This window comes from Hylobates moloch, unplaced genomic scaffold (genome assembly GCF_009828535.3).
Source record: "Hylobates moloch isolate HMO894 unplaced genomic scaffold, HMol_V3 SCAFFOLD_6, whole genome shotgun sequence".
Lineage (NCBI taxonomy): Eukaryota > Metazoa > Chordata > Mammalia > Primates > Hylobatidae > Hylobates > Hylobates moloch.
In genome coordinates, this window is record NW_026652281.1 from 36,493,403 (window position 1) to 36,515,272 (window position 21,870).

At 39.3% G+C, this 21,870-nt stretch overlaps 1 protein-coding gene across 5 annotated transcripts in view; it reads left to right on the forward strand.

The window, feature by feature from the left end:
- The window catches only part of EPB41L4A (erythrocyte membrane protein band 4.1 like 4A), a 253,790-nt gene that overhangs the window by 209,079 nt on the left and 22,841 nt on the right, over nucleotides 1-21,870 (forward strand). For all 5 annotated transcript variants that reach the window (XR_009214065.1, XM_032156674.2, XM_058440622.1 and 2 more), the window contains 2 exons: nucleotides 11,417-11,464; nucleotides 12,478-12,555. Coding sequence is in view for 4 of the 5 variants with exons in the window: in XM_032156674.2 (XP_032012565.1) it covers nucleotides 11,417-11,464; nucleotides 12,478-12,555 (126 nt within the window). In the remaining variant the exon portion in view is untranslated. The remainder of the gene's footprint in view (nucleotides 1-11,416; nucleotides 11,465-12,477; nucleotides 12,556-21,870) is intronic.

The following is a 21,870-nucleotide window of genomic DNA, read 5'->3' on the forward strand; positions in this document are numbered from 1 at the left end:
GAGTTGGTTCAATTTGGACAATACTTAAAACCAAAGCAACAGCACTGGGAAATACTTTAAAGTGCATTTGTGTGTATTGTGTGTTGAGGCGACATAGGTGGCAGGGATGATTAGAATTTAGCATATATTATTGGTAGATAGAGTTTTATAGTTTTCCACCCTTAATTAGTGCAATTTGTCAGCACTCCCTAAATAAAACAATTAACACATGTTGAGCAGATAGTTATTTTAATACATTTGAAAATGAACTTAATTAAATTTTGGTAAAATATGCCTAAATTTGCATATTTTCGTACAAAATAATTGCTTGAAATAGTTTGCAGCATATGCACTCCCAAATCCAGACTCGACTTCTACACTGAGGTTCATTTTCTACTGGCTTCCTGTGAAACACAGAGGAAGTAATTGTGGAGAGTGGATACAGGATCCTTTCATTGGCATATTCCGGGGGAAAGCTATTTAAATTTGCTGGGAAGAGAATCTTTTTGCCTGAGCATCCATAGAGGCTTTTGCCTGGTGCACTTACAGGTCTCTTTTGGGGATGTGTGTTTTGAGGCAACGAGCCATTGCTGCATGTTGACATAAAAGGACTAAAGCACATTCTTCTCTGTTTCTTTCCAGTATAAATGCCCTATAAGTGTCCTTGTCCTTGTCAGTCTTTGTTACCTTCACACGTATTTACCTTGCACTGAGCACACATCCCTACATTGCTGGATTAACACTGACATTTAAAATCAAGACATGTCATCAGCATGGAAGAATCTCAAGGACTTAAATTTAATAATAGGAAATTATATTTTGCTTTGGATACCAGGATAATACATTTTGCAATAGATGTCAAAATTTCCTATTTTGTCAGTTGTTGATCATGAGGTGGATACAAGCTATCAAATTCTGGCCAAGTCCAGAATAGTGATCCTTAACCTTTTTGGGTGGTACTACCCTCTGAGATCTGGTGAAATGTTGCATTCATTCCCTAGGGAAAGGCAGGTTCATATTTAAATACATATAAAGATTTTCATATAATTTTCAAAATTTATGGAGACCCTGAAGCCTGCTTGTTTAAACATTCCTATTCTAGAAAAAGAAAGCCAGCATATTTCCTGGTAGTACAATATATTTTCACTCCTCAGCTTTCACTTTTACATTAAAAAATGTTTGAGTGCCTGTTGTATGCCATGCAGTGTGCTGCTACCACTAGACAAAGTTCCTGTCCTTTGGGAGCTTAGATGCTGTTAAGGGATAAATATATGAGTCATAGGAATATATGTGCCATTATGACTTTAATACATAATATGAAGCTAAGCTATGTGGTACTTAGGGGAATTTAAAATTTTTTTTATTGAAACCTAGCATGCATACAGAAAAGTACACACATGTCATAAGTGTAACTGCATGATAAATTTTTATAAATAGACGCCTGTGTAATGAGCACTGTTAGGGGAAGTTTGCTGAATCACTGAGCCCAAGAGGTTAGGGTAGGTTTCCTGAGGTTGGATGCTTGCGTCAGGATCTGAGATACAAACAGGCTAAAAGAAAGGAGCAATCATACCAGATAGAGGGGGCTAGCATCTGCAAAAGCCTTGGGAATGGAAAGAAGCAGGGAACCTTCATGAAAAGGAAAAAGGCCAGTGTTTATCAGACACTGCGAGTGAATAAAAATGTGTTAGAAATGACCATAGAGAGAAAGATGGGATCAGACCTTACAGCCCACCTGGACTTTCTTCAGGATTTTGGTCCTTAGACCAGTGGTTTTTTACTGGAAGTACAATAACATCACATTTGTGTTTGTATAGATGACCCTCACTGTCCTGTGGAGAAATGGTGAAAGAGGGTAGTGGCAGAAATGCAGAGACCAGGCGGCAGGCTATTGTCCAAGTCCTGGCAATAGAGAGTGGGAGCATGCACCAAGGTGGTGATGTGGAAATTTAAAGAAGTAGATGGTTTCAGTAGCCAGTAGGAGGTAAAATTGGTAGGAGAATCAGTATGAGGGGTAGAGGAGAGGGAGCTGTCCAGAATGAAACCCAGGCTTGTTCAGTTTTTTAAATTTGATGTGTTGCATAGAAGTAGAATCGTCAGGACTTTACAGGCTTGAAAAGGACAATTGCCAGTTTAGTTTCTGATATCCTGAATTTATGGTACTTCTGAGAAGTCCAGATGCAGGACTCACTTGGGTTGTTGAATGTAAGTCAGGAGCTAGATTTGCTTTATGAACCGAAATATAATCTTAAGTATGTTACTTGAAATACAGAGATTAGGTTGTTTAGGTGGATAGTATAGATAGAATGCAAAAAGACAACGCCAATGACAGAGTTGTAAGAAGCTCCAGCATTTGGCTTAATTGAAGATTAACTGGTAAAGGAGAAAGAGAAATTGTGGCCATGGAAAAATCAAGAGAGTGAAAATTTGCGTACCAAATGTCTCCCTTCTCTCTTCATTCCCAGAATACTAGAATCCAGGCTTATATTACCCAGGCAGAAAATGAGAGAATCCCTTTGTAAGAAATGGACAGGAACAAGAGAAAAGACTATGGATACTAGCTTCAAAGCATCTTCCATTGAAATGGTTACATCTCCCAGGCATGAGATTAGAGAATCCCACTGCAGGAAATGGACCCAGGTACAAGAGAAAAGACTTACGTATACTTACTTTCAAAGGATCATCCAATGAAATGATTGAGGCTGCCCTCATGTTACTATGAGGCCATTAATTAACATGCTCTGCACCATCCAAAGGGCTCCAGTCATTTTAACACTTATTGCTTGAATGGGAAGAGAGAGTCACGAATGCCTGCATTTGAGCATTGCTTCTGTCTAGAAAGGCAGAGACTAAAACAAACAAATGGGGTGTAGGGTGGGGTTGGGGGCATTCTCACAGGAAACAGACAATATAAGAAATAAAAATTTCTAAAAAACTAATTATTTAGAAAGATGAAAAAATATATCCATGAACTTCTGTCAATACAAAGGTAAGAACTAATGAATAAGAGTTATTAGGCTTAAAATTAGTGTGGCAGAATTTAAAATAATCAGTAAAATATTTGGAAAGTGACATTAAGAAAATCTTCCCCAAAACGGAACCAAAAAGCCCACAATAAAACAACTGTATGGAAATAAGAATAATAAAATTGTCAAACCTAGATAGCAAACATTCAACTAATACAATTTCTAAGAAAAAAGAACAGAGAAAACATAGGAGAGGAAACTATTAAAGAAACAGCACAAGCAAATATTCCGGAACTGAAGGATGTGGCATTATGGAGAAGAACCCACTGAGCATTTGACATAATCAAATGAAAAGTTAGATTCATTCGAAGGTTCATTATAACTAAATTTCAAAACTTATAGATTAACAAAGAATTCTTTTTTTTTTTTTTTTTGACTTATGTCAATTTTATTTGGCTAATGTCTTAGTTAAGCTGAAAAATCCTCCTAACACATATTGTCACTTTATCCCTCGTTCTCTTCTGCTCTTCTTGCCTTGTACTTTCCATTCAACTGAAATTTTTTTTTTTTCTTTTTATTATACTTTAGGTTTTAGGACATGTCACAATGTGACAAATGTCAGGTTTGTTACATATTTTCCTGCACCCATTAACTCGTCCTTTAGCATTAGGTGTATCTCCTAATGCTGTCCCTCCCCCCTCCCCCCACCCCACAACAGTCCCCGGAGTGTGATGTTCCCCTTCCTGTGTCCATGAGTTCTTATTGTTCAATTCCCACCTATGAGTGAGAACATGCAGTGTTTGGTTTTTTGTCCTTGCGATAGTTTACTGAGAATGATGTTTTCCAGTTTCATCCATGTCCCTACAAAGGACACGAACTCATCATTTTTTATGGCTGCATAGTATTCCATGGTGTATATGTGCCACATTTTCTTAATCCAGTCTATCGTTGTTGGACATTTGGGTTGGTTCCAACTCTTTGCTATTGTGAATGGTGCCGCAATAAACATACGTGTGCATGTGTCTTTATAGCAGCATGATTTATAGTCCTTTGGGTATATACCCAGTAATGGGATGGCTGGGTCAAATGGTATTTCTAGTTCGAGATCCCTGAGGAATCGCCACACTGACTTCCACAATGGTTGAACTAGTTTACAGTCCCACCAACAGTGTAAAAGTGTTCCTATTTCTCCACATCCTCTCCAGCACCTGTTGTTTCCTGATTTTTTAATGATGGCCATTCTAACTGGTGTAAGATGGTATCTCACTGTGGTTTTGATTTGCATTTCTCTGATGGCCAGTGATGATGAGCATTTCTTCATGTGTTTTTCGGCTGCATAAATGTCTTCTTTTGAGAAGTGTCTGTTCATGTCCTCTGCCCACTTTTTGATGGGGTTGTTTGTTTTTTTCTTGTAAATTTGTTTGAGTTCATTGTAGATTCTGGATATTAGCCCTTTGTCAGATGAGTAGGTTGCAAAAATTTTCTCCCATTCTGTAGGTTGCCTGTTCACTCTGATGATAGTTTCTTTTGCTGTGCAGAAGCTCTTTAGTTTAATGAGATCCCATTTGTCGATTTTGGCTTTTGTTGCCATTGCTTTTGGTGTTTTAGACATGAAGTCCTTGCCCACGCCTATGTCCTGAATGGTATTGCCTAGGTTTTCTTGTAGGATTTTAATGGTTTTAGGTCTAACATATAAGTCTTTAATCCATCTTGAATTAATTTTTGTATAAGGTGTAAGGAAGGGATCCAGTTTCAGCTTTCTACATATGGCTAGCCAGTTTTCCCAGCACCATTTATTAAATAGGGAATCCTTTCCCCATTTCTTGTTTTTGTCAGGTTTGTCAAAGATCAGATAGTTGTAGCTATGCGGCATCATTTCTGAGGGCTCTGTTCTGTTCCATTGATCTATGTCTCTGTTGTGGTACCAGTACCATGCTGTTTTGGTTACTGTAGCCTTGTAGTATAGTTTGAAGTCAGGTAGCGTGATGCCTCCAGCTTTGTTCTTTTGGCTTAGGATTGACTTGGCGATGCGGGCTCTTTTTTGGTTCCATATGAACTTTAAAGTAGTTTTTTCCAATTCTGTGAAGAAAGTCATTGGTAGCTTGATGGGGATGGCATTGAATCTATAAATTACCTTGGGCAGTATGGCCATTTTCACGATATTGATTCTTCCAACCCATGAGCATGGAATGTTCTTCCATTTGTTTGTATCCTCTTTTATTTCATTGAGCAGTGGTTTGTAGTTCTCCTTGAAGAGGTCCTTCACATCCCTTGTAAGTTGGATTCCTAGGTATTTTATTCTCTTTGAAGCAATTGTGAATGGGAGTTCGCTCATGATTTGGCTCTCTGTTTGTCTGTTATTGGTGTACAAGAATGCTTGTGATTTTTGTACATTAATTTTGTATCCTGAGACTTTGCTGAAGTTGCTAATCAGCTTAAGGAGATTTCGGGCTGAGACAATGGGGTTTTCTAGATATACAATCATGTCATCTGCAAACAGGGACAATTTGACTTCCTCTTTTCCTAATTGAATACCCTTTATTTCCTTCTCCTGCCTGATTGCTCTGGCCAGAACTTCCAGCACTATGTTGAAAAGGAGCGGTGAGAGAGGGCATCCCTGTCTTGTGCCAGTTTTCAGAGGGAATGCTTCCAGTTTTTGCCCATTCAGTATGATATTGGCTGTGGGTTTGTCATAGATAGCTCTTATTATTTTGAGATACGTCCCATCAATACCTAATTTATTGAGAGTTTTTAGCATGAAGAGATGTTGAATTTTGTCAAAGGCCTTTTCTGCATCTATTGAGATAATCATGTGGTTTTTGTCTTTGGTCCTGTTTATATGCTGGATTACATTTATTGATTTGCGTATGTTGAACCAGCCTTGCATCCCAGGGATGAAGCCCACTTGATCATGGTGGATAAGCTTTTTGATGTGCTGCTGGATTCGGTTTGCCAGTATTTTATTGAGGATTTTTGCATCAATGTTCATCAAGGATATTGGTCTGAAATTCTCTTTTTTGGTTATGTCTCTGCCAGGTTTTGGTATCAGGATGATGCTGGCTTCATAAAATGTGTTAGGGAGGATTCCCTCTTTTTCTATTGATTGGAATACTTTCAGAAGGAATGGTACCAGTTCCTCCTTGTACCTCTGGTAGAATTCAGCTGTGAATCCATCAGGTCCTGGACTCTTTTTGGTTGGTAAGCTATTGATTATTGCCACAATTTCAGAAGCTGTTATTGGTCTATTCAGAGATTCAACTTCTTCCTGGTTTAGTCTTGGGAGGGTGTATTTGTCGAGGAATTTATCCATTTCTTCTAGATTTTCTAGCTTATTTGCATAGAGGTGTTTGTAGTATTCTCTGATGGTAGATTGTATTTCTGTGGGATCGGTGGTGATATCCCCTTTTTCGTTTTTTATTGCATCTATTTGATTCTTCTCTCTTTTCTTCTTTATTAGTCTTGCTAGCGGTCCATCAATTTTGTTGATCTTTTCAAAAAACCAGCTCCTGGATTCATTAATTTTTTGAAGGGTTTTTTGTGTCTCTATTTCCTTCAGTTCTGCTCTGATTTTAGTTATTTCTAGCCTTCTGCTAGCTTTTGAATGTGTTTGCTCTTGCTTTTCTAGTTCTTTTAATTGTGATGTTAGGGTGTCAATTTTGCATCTTTCCTGCTTTCTCTTGTGGGCATTTAGTGCTATAAATTTCCCTCTACACACTGCTTTGAATGTGTCCCAGAGATTCTGGTATGTTGTGTCTTTGTTCTCGTTGGTTTCAAAGAACATCTTTATTTCTGCCTTCATTTCATTATGTACCCAATAGTCATTCAGGAGCAGGTTGTTCAGTTTCCATGTAGTTTAGCGGTTTTGAGTGAGTTTCTTAATCCTGAGTTCTAGTTTGATTGCACTGTGGTCTGAGAGACAGTTTGTTATAATTTCTGTTGTTTTACATTTGCTGAGGAGAGCTTTACTTCCAACTATGTGGTCAATTTTGGAATAGGTGTGGTGTGGTGCTGAAAAAAATGTATATTCTGTTGACTTGGGGTGGAGAGTTCTGTAGATGTCTATTAGGTCTGCTTGGTGCAGAGCTGAGTTCAATTCCTGGATATCCTTGTTAACTTTCTGTCTCGTTGATCTGTCTAATGCTGACAGTGGGGTGTTAAAATCTCCCATTATTATTGTGTGGGAGTTTACGTCCCTTTGTAGGTCACTGAGGACTTGCTTTATGAATCTGGGTGCTCCTGTGTTGGGTGCATATATATTTAGGATATTTAGCTCTTCTTGTTGAATTGATCCCTTTACCATTATGTAATGGCCTTCTTTGTCTCTTATGATCTTTGTTGGTTTAAAGTCTATTTTATCAGAGACTAGGATTGCAACCCCTGCCTTTTTTTGTTTTCCAGTTGCTTGATAGATCTTCCTCCATCCCTTTATTTTGAGTCTATGTGTGTCTCTGCACGTGAGATGGGTTTCCTGAATACAGCACACTGATGGGTCCTGACTCCTTATCCAGTTTGCCAGTCTGTGTCTTTTGATTGGAGCATTTAGCCCATTTACATTTAACGTTAATATTGTTATGTGTGAATCTGATCCTGTCATTATGATGTTAGTTGGTTATTTTGCTCGTTAGTTGCTATAGTTTCTTCCTAGCCTCGATGGTCTTTACAATTTGGCATGTTTTTGCAGTGGCTGGAACCGGTTGTTCCTTTCCATGTTTAGTGCTTCCTTCAGGAGCTCTTTTAGGGCAGGCCTGGTGGTGACAAAATCACTCAGCGTTTGCTTGTCTGTAAAGTATTTTATTTCTCCTTCACTTATGAAGCTTAGTTTGGCGGGATAGCAAATTCTGGGTTGAAAATTCTTTTCTTTAAGAATGTTGAATATCGGCCCCCACTCTCTTCTGGCTTGTAGAGTTTCTGCTGAGAGATCAGCTGTTAGTCTGATGGGCTTCCCTTTGTGGGTAACCCGACCTTTCTCTCTGGCTGCCCTTAACATTTTTTCCTTCATTTCAACTTTGGTGAATCTGACAATTATGTGTCTTGGAGTTGCCCTTCTCGAGGAGTATCTTTGTGGCGTTCTCTGTATTTCCTGAATCTGAATGCTGGCCTGCCTTGCTAGATTGGGGAAGTTCTCCTGGATAATATCTTGCAGAGTGTTTTCCAACTTGGTTCCATTCTCCCCATCATTTTCAGGTACACCAATCAGACGTAGGTTTGGTCTTTTCACATAGTCCCAAATTTCTTGGAGGCTTTGTTCATTTCTTTTTATTCTTTTTTCTCTAAACTTCCCTTCTCTCTTCATTTCATTCATTTCATCTTCCATCAGTGATACCCTTTCTTCCAGTTGATCGCATCTGCTACTGAGGCTTCTGCAATCTTCGCGTAGTTCTCGAAACTTGGCTTTCAGCTCCATCAGCTCCTTTAAGCCCTTCTCTCCATTGGTTATTCTAGTTATCCATCCTTCTAATTTTTTTTCAAAGTTTTTAACTTCTTTGCTATTGTTTTGAATTTCCTCTCGTAGCTCAGAGTAGTTTGATCGTCTGAAGCCTTCTTCTCTCAACTCATCAAAGTCATCCTCCATCCAGCTTTGTTCCATTGCTGGTGAGGAACTGCGTTCCTTTGGAGGAGGAGAGGTGCTCTGTTGTTTAGAGTTTCCAGTTTTTCTGCTCTGTTTTTTCCCCATCTTTGTGGTTTTATCTACTTTTTGTCTTTGGTGATGGTGATGTACAGATGGGTTTTTGGTGTTGAAGTCCTTTCTGTTAGATTAACAAAGAATTCTAAAGATTTGGAGGGGGCATGGGAATATGGGAGAGAAAAAAATATCCATGTACAAATGGTGACAAATCAAAATGACATTGGGAGCCACGTATGGTGGCTCATGCCTTAATCCCAGCACTTTGGGAGTCTGAGGTGGACGGATCACCTGAGGTCAGGAGTTCAAGACTAGCCTACCCAACATGGTGAAACCGTGTCTCTACTAAAAATACAAACTAGCCAGGCGTGGTGGTGCATGCCTGTAATCCCAGGTGCTGGTAGAGGCTGAGGCAGGAAAATCACTTGAACCCGGGAGGCGGAGGTTGCAGTGAGCTGAGATCATGCCACTGTACTCCAGGTTGGGCCACAAGAGTGAAACTCCATCTCAAAAAAAAAAAAAAAAAAAAAAAAATTGGGCTGCTTAACAGTAATATCAGAGGAGGAAGGCAAAGAAGTATTGTCTTCAGAATTCTGAAAGATTATTTTCAGTTTAGGAGTCTATGCCCAGATAACCATAATTGTTTGTATAGAATAAAGACATTTTCCGAAATTTTGGGTTCCAAATTTTTCTGTTAGCAACTAAAAGATACACTTTACCAAAACCCAGACAAGTACCCAAAAGACCTGGAGATGTAGGGTCCATCATACCAAGAAGCAAAAGGAGTTCCTTGGATCATGGTAAAGGGGAGTTAGTCAAAGCTTCAGGTATGAGCAGGAGGGCAGAGGGCTCCAGGAGGGATATAAATGGAACTTGCAGATTACCTGAGTATCCATCCATAGCAGGAGTTTTGCAGTTCTTTCAGAGTTTGAAGAATTAGTGATAAGCAAAAGAACCCTAAGCAAGTGATATGTACATGGAAAACTTAGGCAAGTGTCTTCTCTCAGAAAATTTAAAACCTACAGAAGAATGGAATCATATTCCTGGAACACTATTTAGATCATCTGTGACCAATTTTGGTATAATTGTGTTTATGCTAAATAGTGACCCCAAAATTTGATGTAAGAACAGGTACCACATATTGCTGTTAATGTTATTTGATATAAGTGTGTTGGAGGAATTGGGGTAACGTAAGCCATACATTAAAGAGATCAGAGTGGGAAGGTGCTGGATTACAGATTGTAAGGAAATGGAGCATGGGGCATAGACACCACTCTCCAAAAGTTTGGCTTTGAAGGAGAGAGGAGAGACTGGGCAGATGAGGGGGTATGTGGACTCAAAGTAGGTCTGTGTTTGTTTAAACAGTAGAGACTTGAAAAAGTTAATAGCTTATAAAAAGAGTCTGCTAGATGGGCAAGGTGGCTATGTGTGAGAGGTGGGAGGGTAGTTAATGAAAGTCATTGAAAAGACATGGGGTGATGGGACCCACAAAGCACTGGTGGAGGGACTGACCTTGGTAGTAAGGATAAATCCATAAATAACACAGAGGAAGATGTTGGTAAGTTTTTATTTTTGGTAGCAGGAAGATGAAAGAGTTCCATCTGGAGGGTACTTTTTCCTTCGGAAGGAGAAAACAAAGTCATTTGCTGAAACAGGGATACTGTGGGTCAGAGGGTTGCAGGGTGAAGAGTTTGAAACTGCTTTGTACTTAGATCTGCGAAAAGTGGCAGGATTGCTGAACCGTGGTGTGGCCCCACTTGAGGTTTATGAGCATGGATTTGTAGTGTAATATGCCCCTTTTGTGTGACTCCTTCCAGCACTGCTCAGCCAGCTGTTTAGGACTGATCCAGAAAACTTGCATGGTTGGATTCACCCATGCCTGGGATTTTGCCAAAAAGATGGAATGAAAAACAGAGTTGAGGAACGTGTTGAGTATCAGCATGAATGTTACTGAAATGATGGATTAGGAAATCTAAGCTGAGTACAGAAGACAGTGAAGAGAAGTGAAGAGCTGGTGGAGAGTAGCCACTTCAATAGATAGTCTTATTGGGGTCACAGAAAAGGAAGAATGGAAATAGTTGAATAAGCAATAACAGCTTATCTTGGTTGAGTGCGAACAGTGGCCCAGGTCCTAGTGTATGCATTTTAAATATATTAATTCGTTTTATCCTTTAGAGGAGACTTTAAAGGAGATTCTATTAAAAGTGAGTCACTGAGTAGAAAAGTAACTTATTTAAATCACACAAGTCATCAGTGGAGAAGATGGGATTCACATTCATGTTGTCTGGCTCTAGAGCCAGCACCTTTAACCAGGATGCCCCATTGAAGCTGTTTGAAAGGAAATGGGGAGTGGTAAACAGGAAGAAGAGGCGATTGTGGTAAGAGAGCAAAGTCTTTGGAGGTGGTTACAGATGATAAAGTCGTAAGTATGATCATGAGGTAGGTTGCTGAGTTGAAGTGGAGGAGATTATGAGTAAAGAGATAAAGAGAATTTGGAGCCTCAGGGTATGGGAAAGGGCATCCAAGTGAGATGATGTCAGTTCCACTATGGCAGAAATCAGCTTGGAGGATTGCAGTTCTGAAACTGCAGACTAACCTCATCATTGGATTAATGGAATTCAGACGGTTTGCAGGTCCCACTAGAGTGAGGCCAGATGATGTTATTAACATTGTATTTCTGGGACGTGTCATATGTAGGGTTAGGCATATACATATGACTTTAACGTTTGGTGAATGAATGAATGTATGACAAATGTGTATTAACTGAAGTGAAACTCATTCTGCTGTGCTTTCCTTAGCCAACTGAAAATCTCCTGTTTTCTTAAATGTCTTTTATTTATTTTCACAGGAAAGCCCGTAACAGTGGTGAAGATTCAGATCTAAAGCAAAGGAGGAGGTAAAAAAACAAAAATGGAAGGAGAGTCAGAGGGAAGAAGGGTTAGCAGATTTAGAAATGCTCAGAGTTGAGGAAAGAGTGGGGGTATTATTATTAATTTTTTTTACTTTCAAAAACCAGTTTGTCTTCAGCTGATTCCCAGTCTTGCATTCTGTTGCATCCTAAGACTCTGCTGTTTCCTGCTCCTTTGTGTCTCAGAGGAGCTATCTTATTTATCTGTTGCCATATTATAAACCACTCCAGAACTGAGTGGCTTAAAGCAGCAACAACTGTATTTATCTAGTATAATTCTATCCATTGAACAGGCAGCTTTTTAGCTCATCTTGTTCACTGTTTCATGAAGCTGTGGTCAGATGACAGCTGAGGTTGTGTTATCCAAGAGGCCTTTCTCTTTCATGTTGGCATCTTGGCAGAAAGGCTGGAGGCCTGGGACCTCTCTGCATAGTTTCTCAACCTGGCTAGCTTACACTTCTGTAGACACTTCTTTTACACTTCTTTAGGCTGGGAGGAAGCAGAAGCTACCAGTCTGTTAAGTGGCTAGTCCTGGAACTGACATAGTATCCCTTCCACCTCATTCTATTGGTAAAATCAGTCACAAGACCAGTGTTAAATTCAGAGGCTAGGGGAATAAACTCTACCTCTCTCAGTGGGGCAGATGGGAGGGTTACAAGATTTTGTGTCCATATTTAGTCCACCACCGACTTACGGCTTTGCCATGTCAGAGTTCTGTTGGAAGTGATTGATTTTGCGGTCCTTTCTGGGAATATGCTGACATTCACCTTAATCGGTTTTCATATTTCCCCTGCATTGCCATTTCCCTGATCTATAGACTCAGTCAGATGTCTTACTGAGTTCGGAAACACTGACTTGGAGAGGGATAATACAGCTCTTGATGTTTGGATTGATAATTTTACTGTAAAATGAATTCCAGAGGACCGATATAAACCTTTCTGAAATTTTTCATGAGTTACAAACATGTGTTTTCTCTTTTGTTCTTACCATTTTGTCTTCAGGTCACGTTCACGCTGTAACACCAGCAGTGGTAGTGAATCGGAAAATTCTAATAGAGAACACCGGAAAAAGAGAAACAGGTAATGTCTCAATATTACAATTAACTGGCACTCTGAAATCAGAGGCTGCCCTTGGTGGTAGAAACTGTGGTCTTTGTAAGTCTTTTTTTTCCGTCTGAGTCTGAGAAGCAATCTGGCACTATTTTGAAGCATTTAGTTTAGGAAACTTTAGCTCTTTGAGTGGAGTTTTCTTACCTTCACAATAAGATGATTAAACAACTTGACAATGACCGTCCCTTCGTGTGTGTGTGTGTGTGTGTGTGTGTGTGTGTGTGTGTGTGTTTAAAGATGATCCTGTACATAGCTACAGTGTGTAGTGAATTTCACTAAGGCTGGTGAGAAAGTTTACCATTTGTAGAGAGATTTCTCCCTGAACTATCTTTTCAATGGCATTACTATATTTTACCCAGCCAAAAATAACTCATTATTTCTTAGATTCTGTGGTTTCAGGCTCATGTATATATATGTGCATTTACTCATCTGTGTGCACCTGACATTCCAAATATGTAAGATACATTTTAAAGAGATTTTTAATCACATCATTTGACATGTAATCAGTATTAGTGGTGGTTTAATGCATTAATCAGTTATCCCTAGTTCCAAAATATGCACTCGAAAACAAGAAGTATTTGTGTCATTAATGAAAAGAGCACCTTGGGAGTCAGAGGGATTTGGTTGCCAGTCATGCCAGTTGTTAACCCAGTGGTTCTCAACTGGGGGAGTTTTGTCCTCCCTGCCTTCTCCCCAAGGACATTTGGCAATGTCCAGTCATTTTTTATTGTGACAATTGGGTAGGGGGATTGCAACTGGCCAGGGATGCTGCTAAACACACTACGATGCACAGGACAGGCTCTGGCAACAAATAAGTACCTAGTACAAAAACATACTGGTAGTGCCACTGTTGAGAAACCTGTTTGCACCTAATGTGGGCCTCTCGCCTGGTTGCTTTACTTTTCTGCGTTATCTTTTTCTCTTCTGAAAAATAAGGAAGCACGGTGGCTCACGCCTGTAATCCCAGCACTTTGGGAGGCCAAGGCAGGCAGATCACCTGAGGTTGGGAGTTCAAGACCAGCCTTACCAATGTGGAGAAAGCCTGTCTCTGCTAAAAATACAAAATTAGCTGGGTGTGGTGGCGCATGCCTGTAATCCCAGCTACTCGGGAGGCAGAGGCAGGAGAATCGCTTGAACCCGGAGGTGAAGGTTGTGGTGAGCCGAGACTGTGCTATTGCACTCCAGCCTGGGCAATAAGAGGGAAACCTCATTTCACACAGAAAAAAAAAATAAGAAAGGAAGAAAGAAAGAGAGAGAGAGAGGAGAGAGAGAGAGAGAGAGAAAGAAAAGAAAGAAAGAAAGAAAAATGAGGAAGTTGGATTGGATAATCTCCAAGGTCTTTCTTTAATGCTTAGAACCCTTGTGCTTGGCACAAATTGAATTGGTGGCCCTCTAACTACAAAGCCTGTGTAAAAAAGCCTCTAACTACAATAGCCCAGACAGCATTGTAAGAGTGGACATTTTTTTTAGGAAAGCATTCTATGTGGAGCCTTCTGAGGCTGGAATTACACTAGACAGATGGGAGATCTCAATGTGTTATGACACCTTTTTCAGAGAAATGATTTCAGTTTCTTCTTTGAAAACTCATGTGTGGGAGGTAGCTGCTTCTTAAGTACCCTCTTTCTGATCAAAAACTCAGTATTTCTGCACAAACAACACAAAACAAAGCAAAAATACCCATTTATTTTCTTATTTAACACTTTTTATTGATCAAGCCAGTATTTTAAGTCTGTTTCTGTTTTACCTAATGTATTCTAAATTGTGCCTATAAGTGTTCTTTTCTCAGCTGTTCAGAAGGTGGCCCATTTAAAAACATTTTTTTGGGGGGCCATAATTGCTCACAGTACCATTCGCTACTGAAAATGAAACACTACTGAAAGGTTGCCATCAAATAATTAAATTGCTCATACTGATCTGGTTGCACTGGCTTTGATATTTCTTGTAGGTGTTTTCTCCCTTAAGAGTTTCTTCCCCCTTTTCCCTGGACAGATTAGATTGGCTTTCTTTGTACTGTGTAAAAAGTATGTTTTAGAATAATGGTGATTCTGAATGTTTAATGCACTTTGTAAGGCTAGTAATGAGAAATAGCTTTCAAAACACATTCTGACACGTTTCATGCAAAAAATCCAAGAGGCTTTCACAATCATTTATGCTACCTATAGAAATACTGCTCTAGGAATACCTAAGTTGCCTATGTCTGTAGAAGATGTGGTGTAAAGTCTGCCTGTCAGTAGCATAGCAAAAAGTGGGCAGAGGAAGATATATAGCTTTCAGTTCTGATCCCCACCACTGCAAATTCTGGTGCAATAGGTGACTACAGAGAAAGAGGGTGGAAACTCATTGTGCTGTCTGTCTCTTGGTGCCACTTGCCTACTATGCCATGCTGCTGCCAACCCCTCGATCCCATTATTAGCCTCTTAAATTTTGCCAAAACCCACTCATCCCACATGAGGATGCATAGGTCTGGATATTTCATCTGCAGCCTTACAGTCTCTTCAGCCTCATTCATCCTTCCTTTTCTTGGCTGACAGTGTGATCCAGCCAGTTCTCAGCACTGTCCTTTGTGCTTTTACTACAGGACTCCGGTAAGCCTATAATGGGGCAAGCAATCTTGTACATGCTGATGTTCTACCTCTTGCCCTTAAGGTCTCTAAACTCTGCCCCAGGATGCTTCGTTACTTTGCACCCCGATGCACCCTGCTTTTCTGTCTCTAGGAAACTGTAGCCTAGGGAGAGGGACAACTACTGGGCAAATTTGCTTTTTAGGACCTCTTTTGGAGCCTGTGATGTGTCCATTGGAACTCTGGACAGAGTCACTTTTACTTTCTGGAAGTTGCGTGTGGTCTTTGGGATGTTGCTCCCTCTGCTACTCCTTCTTGCAGGAATTTTTTTTTTTTTTTTTTTTAACATAAACGAGGTCTTTCCTGTTAGGCATGGGCCCACTCCATGGAAATATTATTGTTTTCTTTTTTCCACGAAGTCAACCCATCGGAGCATAAGCTGCTTTACTGTTTCCATGAATAACCGTTTAAACATTTCTCATTTTGTGTGAAGAGAAACAAAAGTTAAGAAAACAATGTTTATGAATCAACTTTACCCAAAACAGGCTTTTGACAACCATTAAAATTTGAAAAATAATAATCCTTCCAGCTCTGGAAGGCTAATGTTAGAAGCAAAGATTGTTGTTTAGTTTCAATTTTAGGAAAATATAACTGTAAATAACCACCCCATCTGTCTGTCACCTTTGCATCCAGACCTAACAAGGCTCAGTTAGTAAGGGCTCTTGTGTTGCTTGTGCCCTAACTGTAGGGCTTCATCCTACCATATTTCCTAGAACACCAGAGTAATTCACCCTGCTTCTTTATTTGAGACATCATTTATGTTTTCCCTTACCCCTTTCCACTTTATTCTTTCTTTACTGTTCTCATAATCTGGTTGGGTATCCTGCAGCTTTCTAGGTTTTGAGATTTGAGACGATAATTTTTCACTCTTTTTTTATAACCAGATAGAAGTTGGAGGCACAGTTTTTTGTTATAACATTTAAGATGACAGAAAGTTCTTATTTTTCCTTTTAGTTTCTCTGCTACATCCTCATCTCCCTCTCCATTCTCTTGCTTCACTTTTCACGTTTTATACCATGTTATTCTCACCCAGTTCCTTTCTGTTTCCTGGGCTTCCTTTCCAGTCTTTTTTTCTTTCTTCTGTTTCCTCTGAATTTCCTCTCTCCCTAGGAGCCAATGTTATGACACAGAATAACCTGAGGATTTGGGACTGGGTCTTGGTTCTGCTGTGTACTCATATTTGACCTTGGGCAACTTGTATAACCAATTCAAGTATTAGTTTTCTTCTCTTTAAAGTTGGCAGGGAGTGGGGGGAGGTGTGCTATAACAACTGATCTATTTTGTTGAATGAGTTACTGTAAAGATCAAATGAAATGTAAGAAGTGAGAGCACTTTGAAGTACAGAGCCACGTAGTCCTATACCCACTTCCAGAGTTACTCACTGCTGCTACATCTCCTGTCCTCTCCTCCATCCTCTTCCAGCCTTTTTTAACTTTTCTTTGGGTCCTATCTTTCATTCTTCCACCTTTCCTAACTTTATACCTTTGGTTATTTTTACACCAGGATTCTTAACTTCTGATTCATGGGTAGGTGCTGGGGGTTTCATAACCCCATGAAATTGGGAAATGAAATTGGTGTTTCAATTCACTGGTAGGATTAAAAACTAAAATGCCTAAACTTTCTTTAGAGATTACTTTGCTATGCTGATTTGTGAAACAGTTGATTCTATTGAATTCTTGAAGTTGGGAGCCTACCTAGTACAAGGCACTATAAAGTTAATCTATGTGAATATTAGATTCTATTAGAATTTTGAATCTCGTCCCTGAGATCAGAAGGGCCAGCAGCTCGCTTATTGCTGTAGGTTTGAGACCATGGGCCATGTGCTGGCCTTGCCCAGGGTGCAGGATGAAGGAGGACCTCACAAGTAGACTTAGGAGAGTGAAACCTTTCATGAACTAGCTTTACCTGGATATGTCTTAAGCTTAATAAAATATCCTTGACATTCAAGGAAAAGGTTCTACAAAATATCCTTTGTGCTGTTGATGAAAATCAGCATTCCTTTGAGCATTCACTGAGGAGAATCTTTGAATTACTCAGTCATTCATTAACTTTGATGTGTTTCTAGGCTCTTAGAATTTTGAAGTGGGAGATGTGGAGGAGTGGGCGACATGAAATAGTCTGGTGTGTTTTTTTCCATCAGCATAAAAGTAGAAATAACTTGGGAGCCTACCAAGTATTGAAACAGTAAGAGAAATGAGAGAAGCTTAGGGGAATAGGAGAACTAGAGGAAATTGACAACAGGGGACTATTTGAACGTTTCCTTAATTTTATTCTAGGATGTTTGCTTCATAAACATGAGTCATGTATGTCAGTGTCAGGTTGTATGTGTGTGTACATATGTACATGCAAATCTGGGAGCCTGTACTATGAAATTGAACCCACTTTGAAGAGTTCTGTGGCTTTGAGCTGGTTACTTGACCCTGTGAATCTTCATTTCTCACATGCAAAGTGGAATAATACCTGACCTGCCTACCTCACTAGAAGTTTGTGAAGATCCAGGAGATAATAGATGTGCTTTGAAAAGTAGAAAGTGCCCTGCACAGGCAAGTTCTGTTAAATTGATAACATCCAGCACTGCTCAGTATTATCTGCAGTTCCTGCAGGATCTTTAAAATGGGGAACACCTCCCTTGAAGAAGAAATAAGTCAGCGTTTTCTAACATGAATTTGTTCTGGCATGAATGTTGCTAGTTTCTCCCTAACAACATTAGGGTCTTTTAGATGTCCTTTAGGGTCTACCAGATGTCTATAGTATCTAAATAGTAGATTAAGACAGATTTAAATATTTTAATTATGTTCCGTAAGGTCTTTTATATTGTTTTTCTAAAATGAGAAAGCATATTTCTGTGTGAGAAATTTGGCACTGTAAAAGGGACAATATATCTGACTAGGGCAAATCTAGAAGATCACAATTTTGGTAGGATTTTGTTTTGGGAGTGGTAAAGAAGAACTTTATTGTCCCTGTACCCTAGGGAAAAAATATATTTGGGATGTTAGCAAACTTAAACTGATCGGCATTTCTTCTGTGTTGCTTGAAAATAGGTAACTGCTTCCTTGCCAGGAACTGCCTGCTGTCCTGCCCCTGATTTAGGGGCTGCAAACACGGTAAAAATTTTGGGTACAGAGAGAAGGGTTCATACAAAGCTAGTGGAAACAGACAGTGTTCACCATATTGCAGATGCAAGGGTTTCTGATTTCTGCTTTAATAGGATATATCAATATTTAGACATTTGATATGGTTGATTTAGGGCTTCCAGAGTATAATCAAGGTTGACAGAGACGACTGTGGAAGGACAAAGCCGCAGCAACTGAGGAATGCTGCTACATTACTGAGTGAGAGCAAAATAGGTTAAAAATTCGTGAAAACAGGAGAGTTTGAAAGGGAAACTGCGCCAGAGGTAGCCCATTGTAGTAGTGGGAGCATAAGGAATAAGTGGAAGAGACAGAAGTACCTTTAAGAGCAAATAAGAATAATTTATTGATGGTAGAGACAGTGGGAAAAGCAAATGAGCTTTTTGCTTGCTGGTCTTAAGGGAGTATGTCGACACATGCGTGGAACCAACGTAAATTTCCCTAGGGAAGAAAAACTAGAAAAAAAAAAAAAAGAAGATTGCTTTATAGCAGGTGATCCAAAAAAAATGAGTACAGTTGATGAGAAACACAAGTTCACAATCAGTTGGGACCTGCAGATTTAATTTTGGCAGTGGAGGGGCCATATGAAGCAATTGTCTGGAATGTTATGCTATAGTTGAAGAGTATAAGTTTCTTTCAGTGTGTCTGTCTGGTTTGGAAATAAAATACAAATAGAGAAACATCAAGTTTTAAAGCTAGAAAGGATCTTTGCCATAATTTTATATATGAACAACCTGAGACTTGACCAAAAAAGATAAGCAATTTGCCCAAGGTCTCTGAGTCAGATAATGGCAGAGCTGGGAATGGAGAAAACTCAGGAGCAACGTTTATGGCTTGTATCATCTTGAAGCTTCATTTTACATTCGCTCTGAAAGACTTCTTAGATTCAGCCTTAAGCATGGTGTGTATCTCAGTGAATTAGAAGTGAATTAAGAACTTATGTAAAGGAAGGTTCTGTTAGGAACAAAACTGCTAAAGGGAGAGGACACAATAAAACTTGGGGATTTGTGTAAGAATTCATTTGGTAATGTGAAGAATTTTGCAAAAGAGGCAGGACTGTAATTGGTAAGACAGGAAAGAAGAGGCTAGGAATAGTCATTTTCTTCATTGTTATCAAATGATTATGTGGCATTTCATCTTCAAAACCTTTGCAGACTTTAATTAAATGTTAAATGCAGTTAAAATCTAAGTTGTATGGATAGTCTGGAAAAGTAGAGTGTTGAAGTTTGGTAAGAGATGGAAGAAATACATTAGGATTCTGTTCTGAAACATGGTTAGAATTTGCTGTATTCTAAAGCAACCCTCTCCCTTATACATTAACTGAAAAACAAAAACCTTGTTATGATATACTTCCTACCACAGTTGTTGACCTGCCATAGTTACAGATGGAGAAATTGACAAAATAGGATAAATGTAGACTTATTGGATCAATTGGTACTGGAAATAAATGTTTGTCAGTTTACTGAGGTTCACCTTTAGATGCAACATTTGAAAATTAATAGATCTACAACATAAATGACAATGGACTCTTTTTCCCTTTTGAGACTTTGATGACTATGACGTAAGAGCACATTTTGAATTTTTAAAAGGTACTATGTCAAAACAATGTTTGTGGCATTTTATTCTTCATGATGTAAATCTATACATGGAGATTAAAATAGAGCAGGAAAGGAGCAAAAAACTATTTGGATCCCCCATACCTGAGACTAAATGAGACTTAAAAAGTCAGAATTATCACAGTAAACCTGTCTTTTTAATTTAAAGGTTTCTTTATTCACTCATGCATAAACAAAATAGTTACTCCTGCCTCTTAAGGACAGAGTGCTACAACATTCTTGCTTCTAGGGCTAGGATTTTTTTCTTTCCAAGTAGCACATGTGTTTTTTGGAGCAGTTCAGCAGTGGAAGAAATGACACTTTCATTCTTGTAATGAGGCACCATTAACCAGAGGTCTTTTGTAAGGATGTAATTTCAAACTTCATTACAGGCCAAGGCCGCCACACTACCCATTACTCAGGAAAATGTGCTTCTGTTGTGACTCTCCAAAGGCCCTTACATTTTTAATGCATCTTGTTAGAATATTTATGAAATAGCATCGCCAGTAGAGGGCATCTGTCTTTGAAACATGTGAATCACAAGGATATTAACTGACAGGGTTTCACTGCCCTCACTTTAGACTTTTCAGTTAGAAAAAAAGGTAAAGGTACATGTATAATCTTGAATTCTTTCTGATTTGGTCCTTATTACTATTATAGCAGGATACAGGAAATACGCATGCTTATGTCTCAGGAGTTTTAATTTTTTATCATCAGAGTGAAGTCTGAGTATGAGGGTAGCCAGCTGAATTCCACAACAGATGAGAATGAACATACAGTAACTGTGCTTCCTTTTCAGTGTCTGTTACTCTAGGAAAAGTATGTGTTTGCCCGTTAGGCCTCAGCTTTGTTAGCAGGTTTGACCTCTCAAAAATATTTAGACGCCCCAACTTCCTGATACAAACATTTCACATTGTAAAATTTAGTTCTGCCCATCAACTGGATAGTGATTTTGTTCAGAATGAAAGCTGCATCCTAAAAGACTCCAGGGTTAGGAGTTAGGAGACCTGAGTTTTGTGTCCAGTCCTGGGCCCAGCAATCCAGGTGTGGGTTCCTGTAGGAAGGGAGATGCCACCTTGACAGCGCAGCACCTTCCCTGTGAGTGTCTCTTCCTAACCCTGACCCCTCAGTCCTGAGGGTGTCCAGGACTGCTCCCCTACCAGCAAGCCTGGTGGGTTTCTGTCACATGAACACAGAATGGCTTTTAGGTGTAGGTTCTGGCTACAAAAATGTGTGTGTGTGTGTGTGTGTGTGTGTGTGTGTGTGTGTTTACAGCACCCACGGGTACCAACATGCCATTTTCAGATGGGAGTGTTTGTTTCAAAGAATGATTAATAATTATGACCTCAAGTAGTATACCTTCTCATAGTTTTCTTCAGATATTTCTAATATTAAGGTCCATAGCAGTATATGTTCAATGTAAATTTACTCTGTACATGCAACGAGAGAAAGAATTATGCTCTTAAATCTGCGAAAAATACCATGACAGTATCCTGTTAATCTTCAAATAAATAGCCTATTAAAAATGAAAACTTTAGTGAGGAAATACATACACTTCAAAGGCTTGGAGTATGTTACAGATAGTTTTTTACTTAGCACAATTCGTCTTTAATCTAGAGAGATTTAAACAGTTTCTTCCTCACAAAGTGCTGTTCTTTTCAACTTGAATTTGCTTTACATTATGTCTAAGTTATATGTGAAATGAATATTTGTCACCCATCCACTGATTTGCACCTGTAAGCAAATCCAGATATCCAGCCCACAGTCTATACTAAGTGCAATAACAGGAACCAAAAGACATCTGTTCAGGGAAGGAAATGCCTCCAAGCCTGCCTGTTCTTTTTACTTTTGTCTCGAAGCATTTATGCTCATGCATTTGCAGTACTGGGGTGAGTCCCTGGCAATTCCATGCTGCTCTCTATACCCTGGGAGATGAAC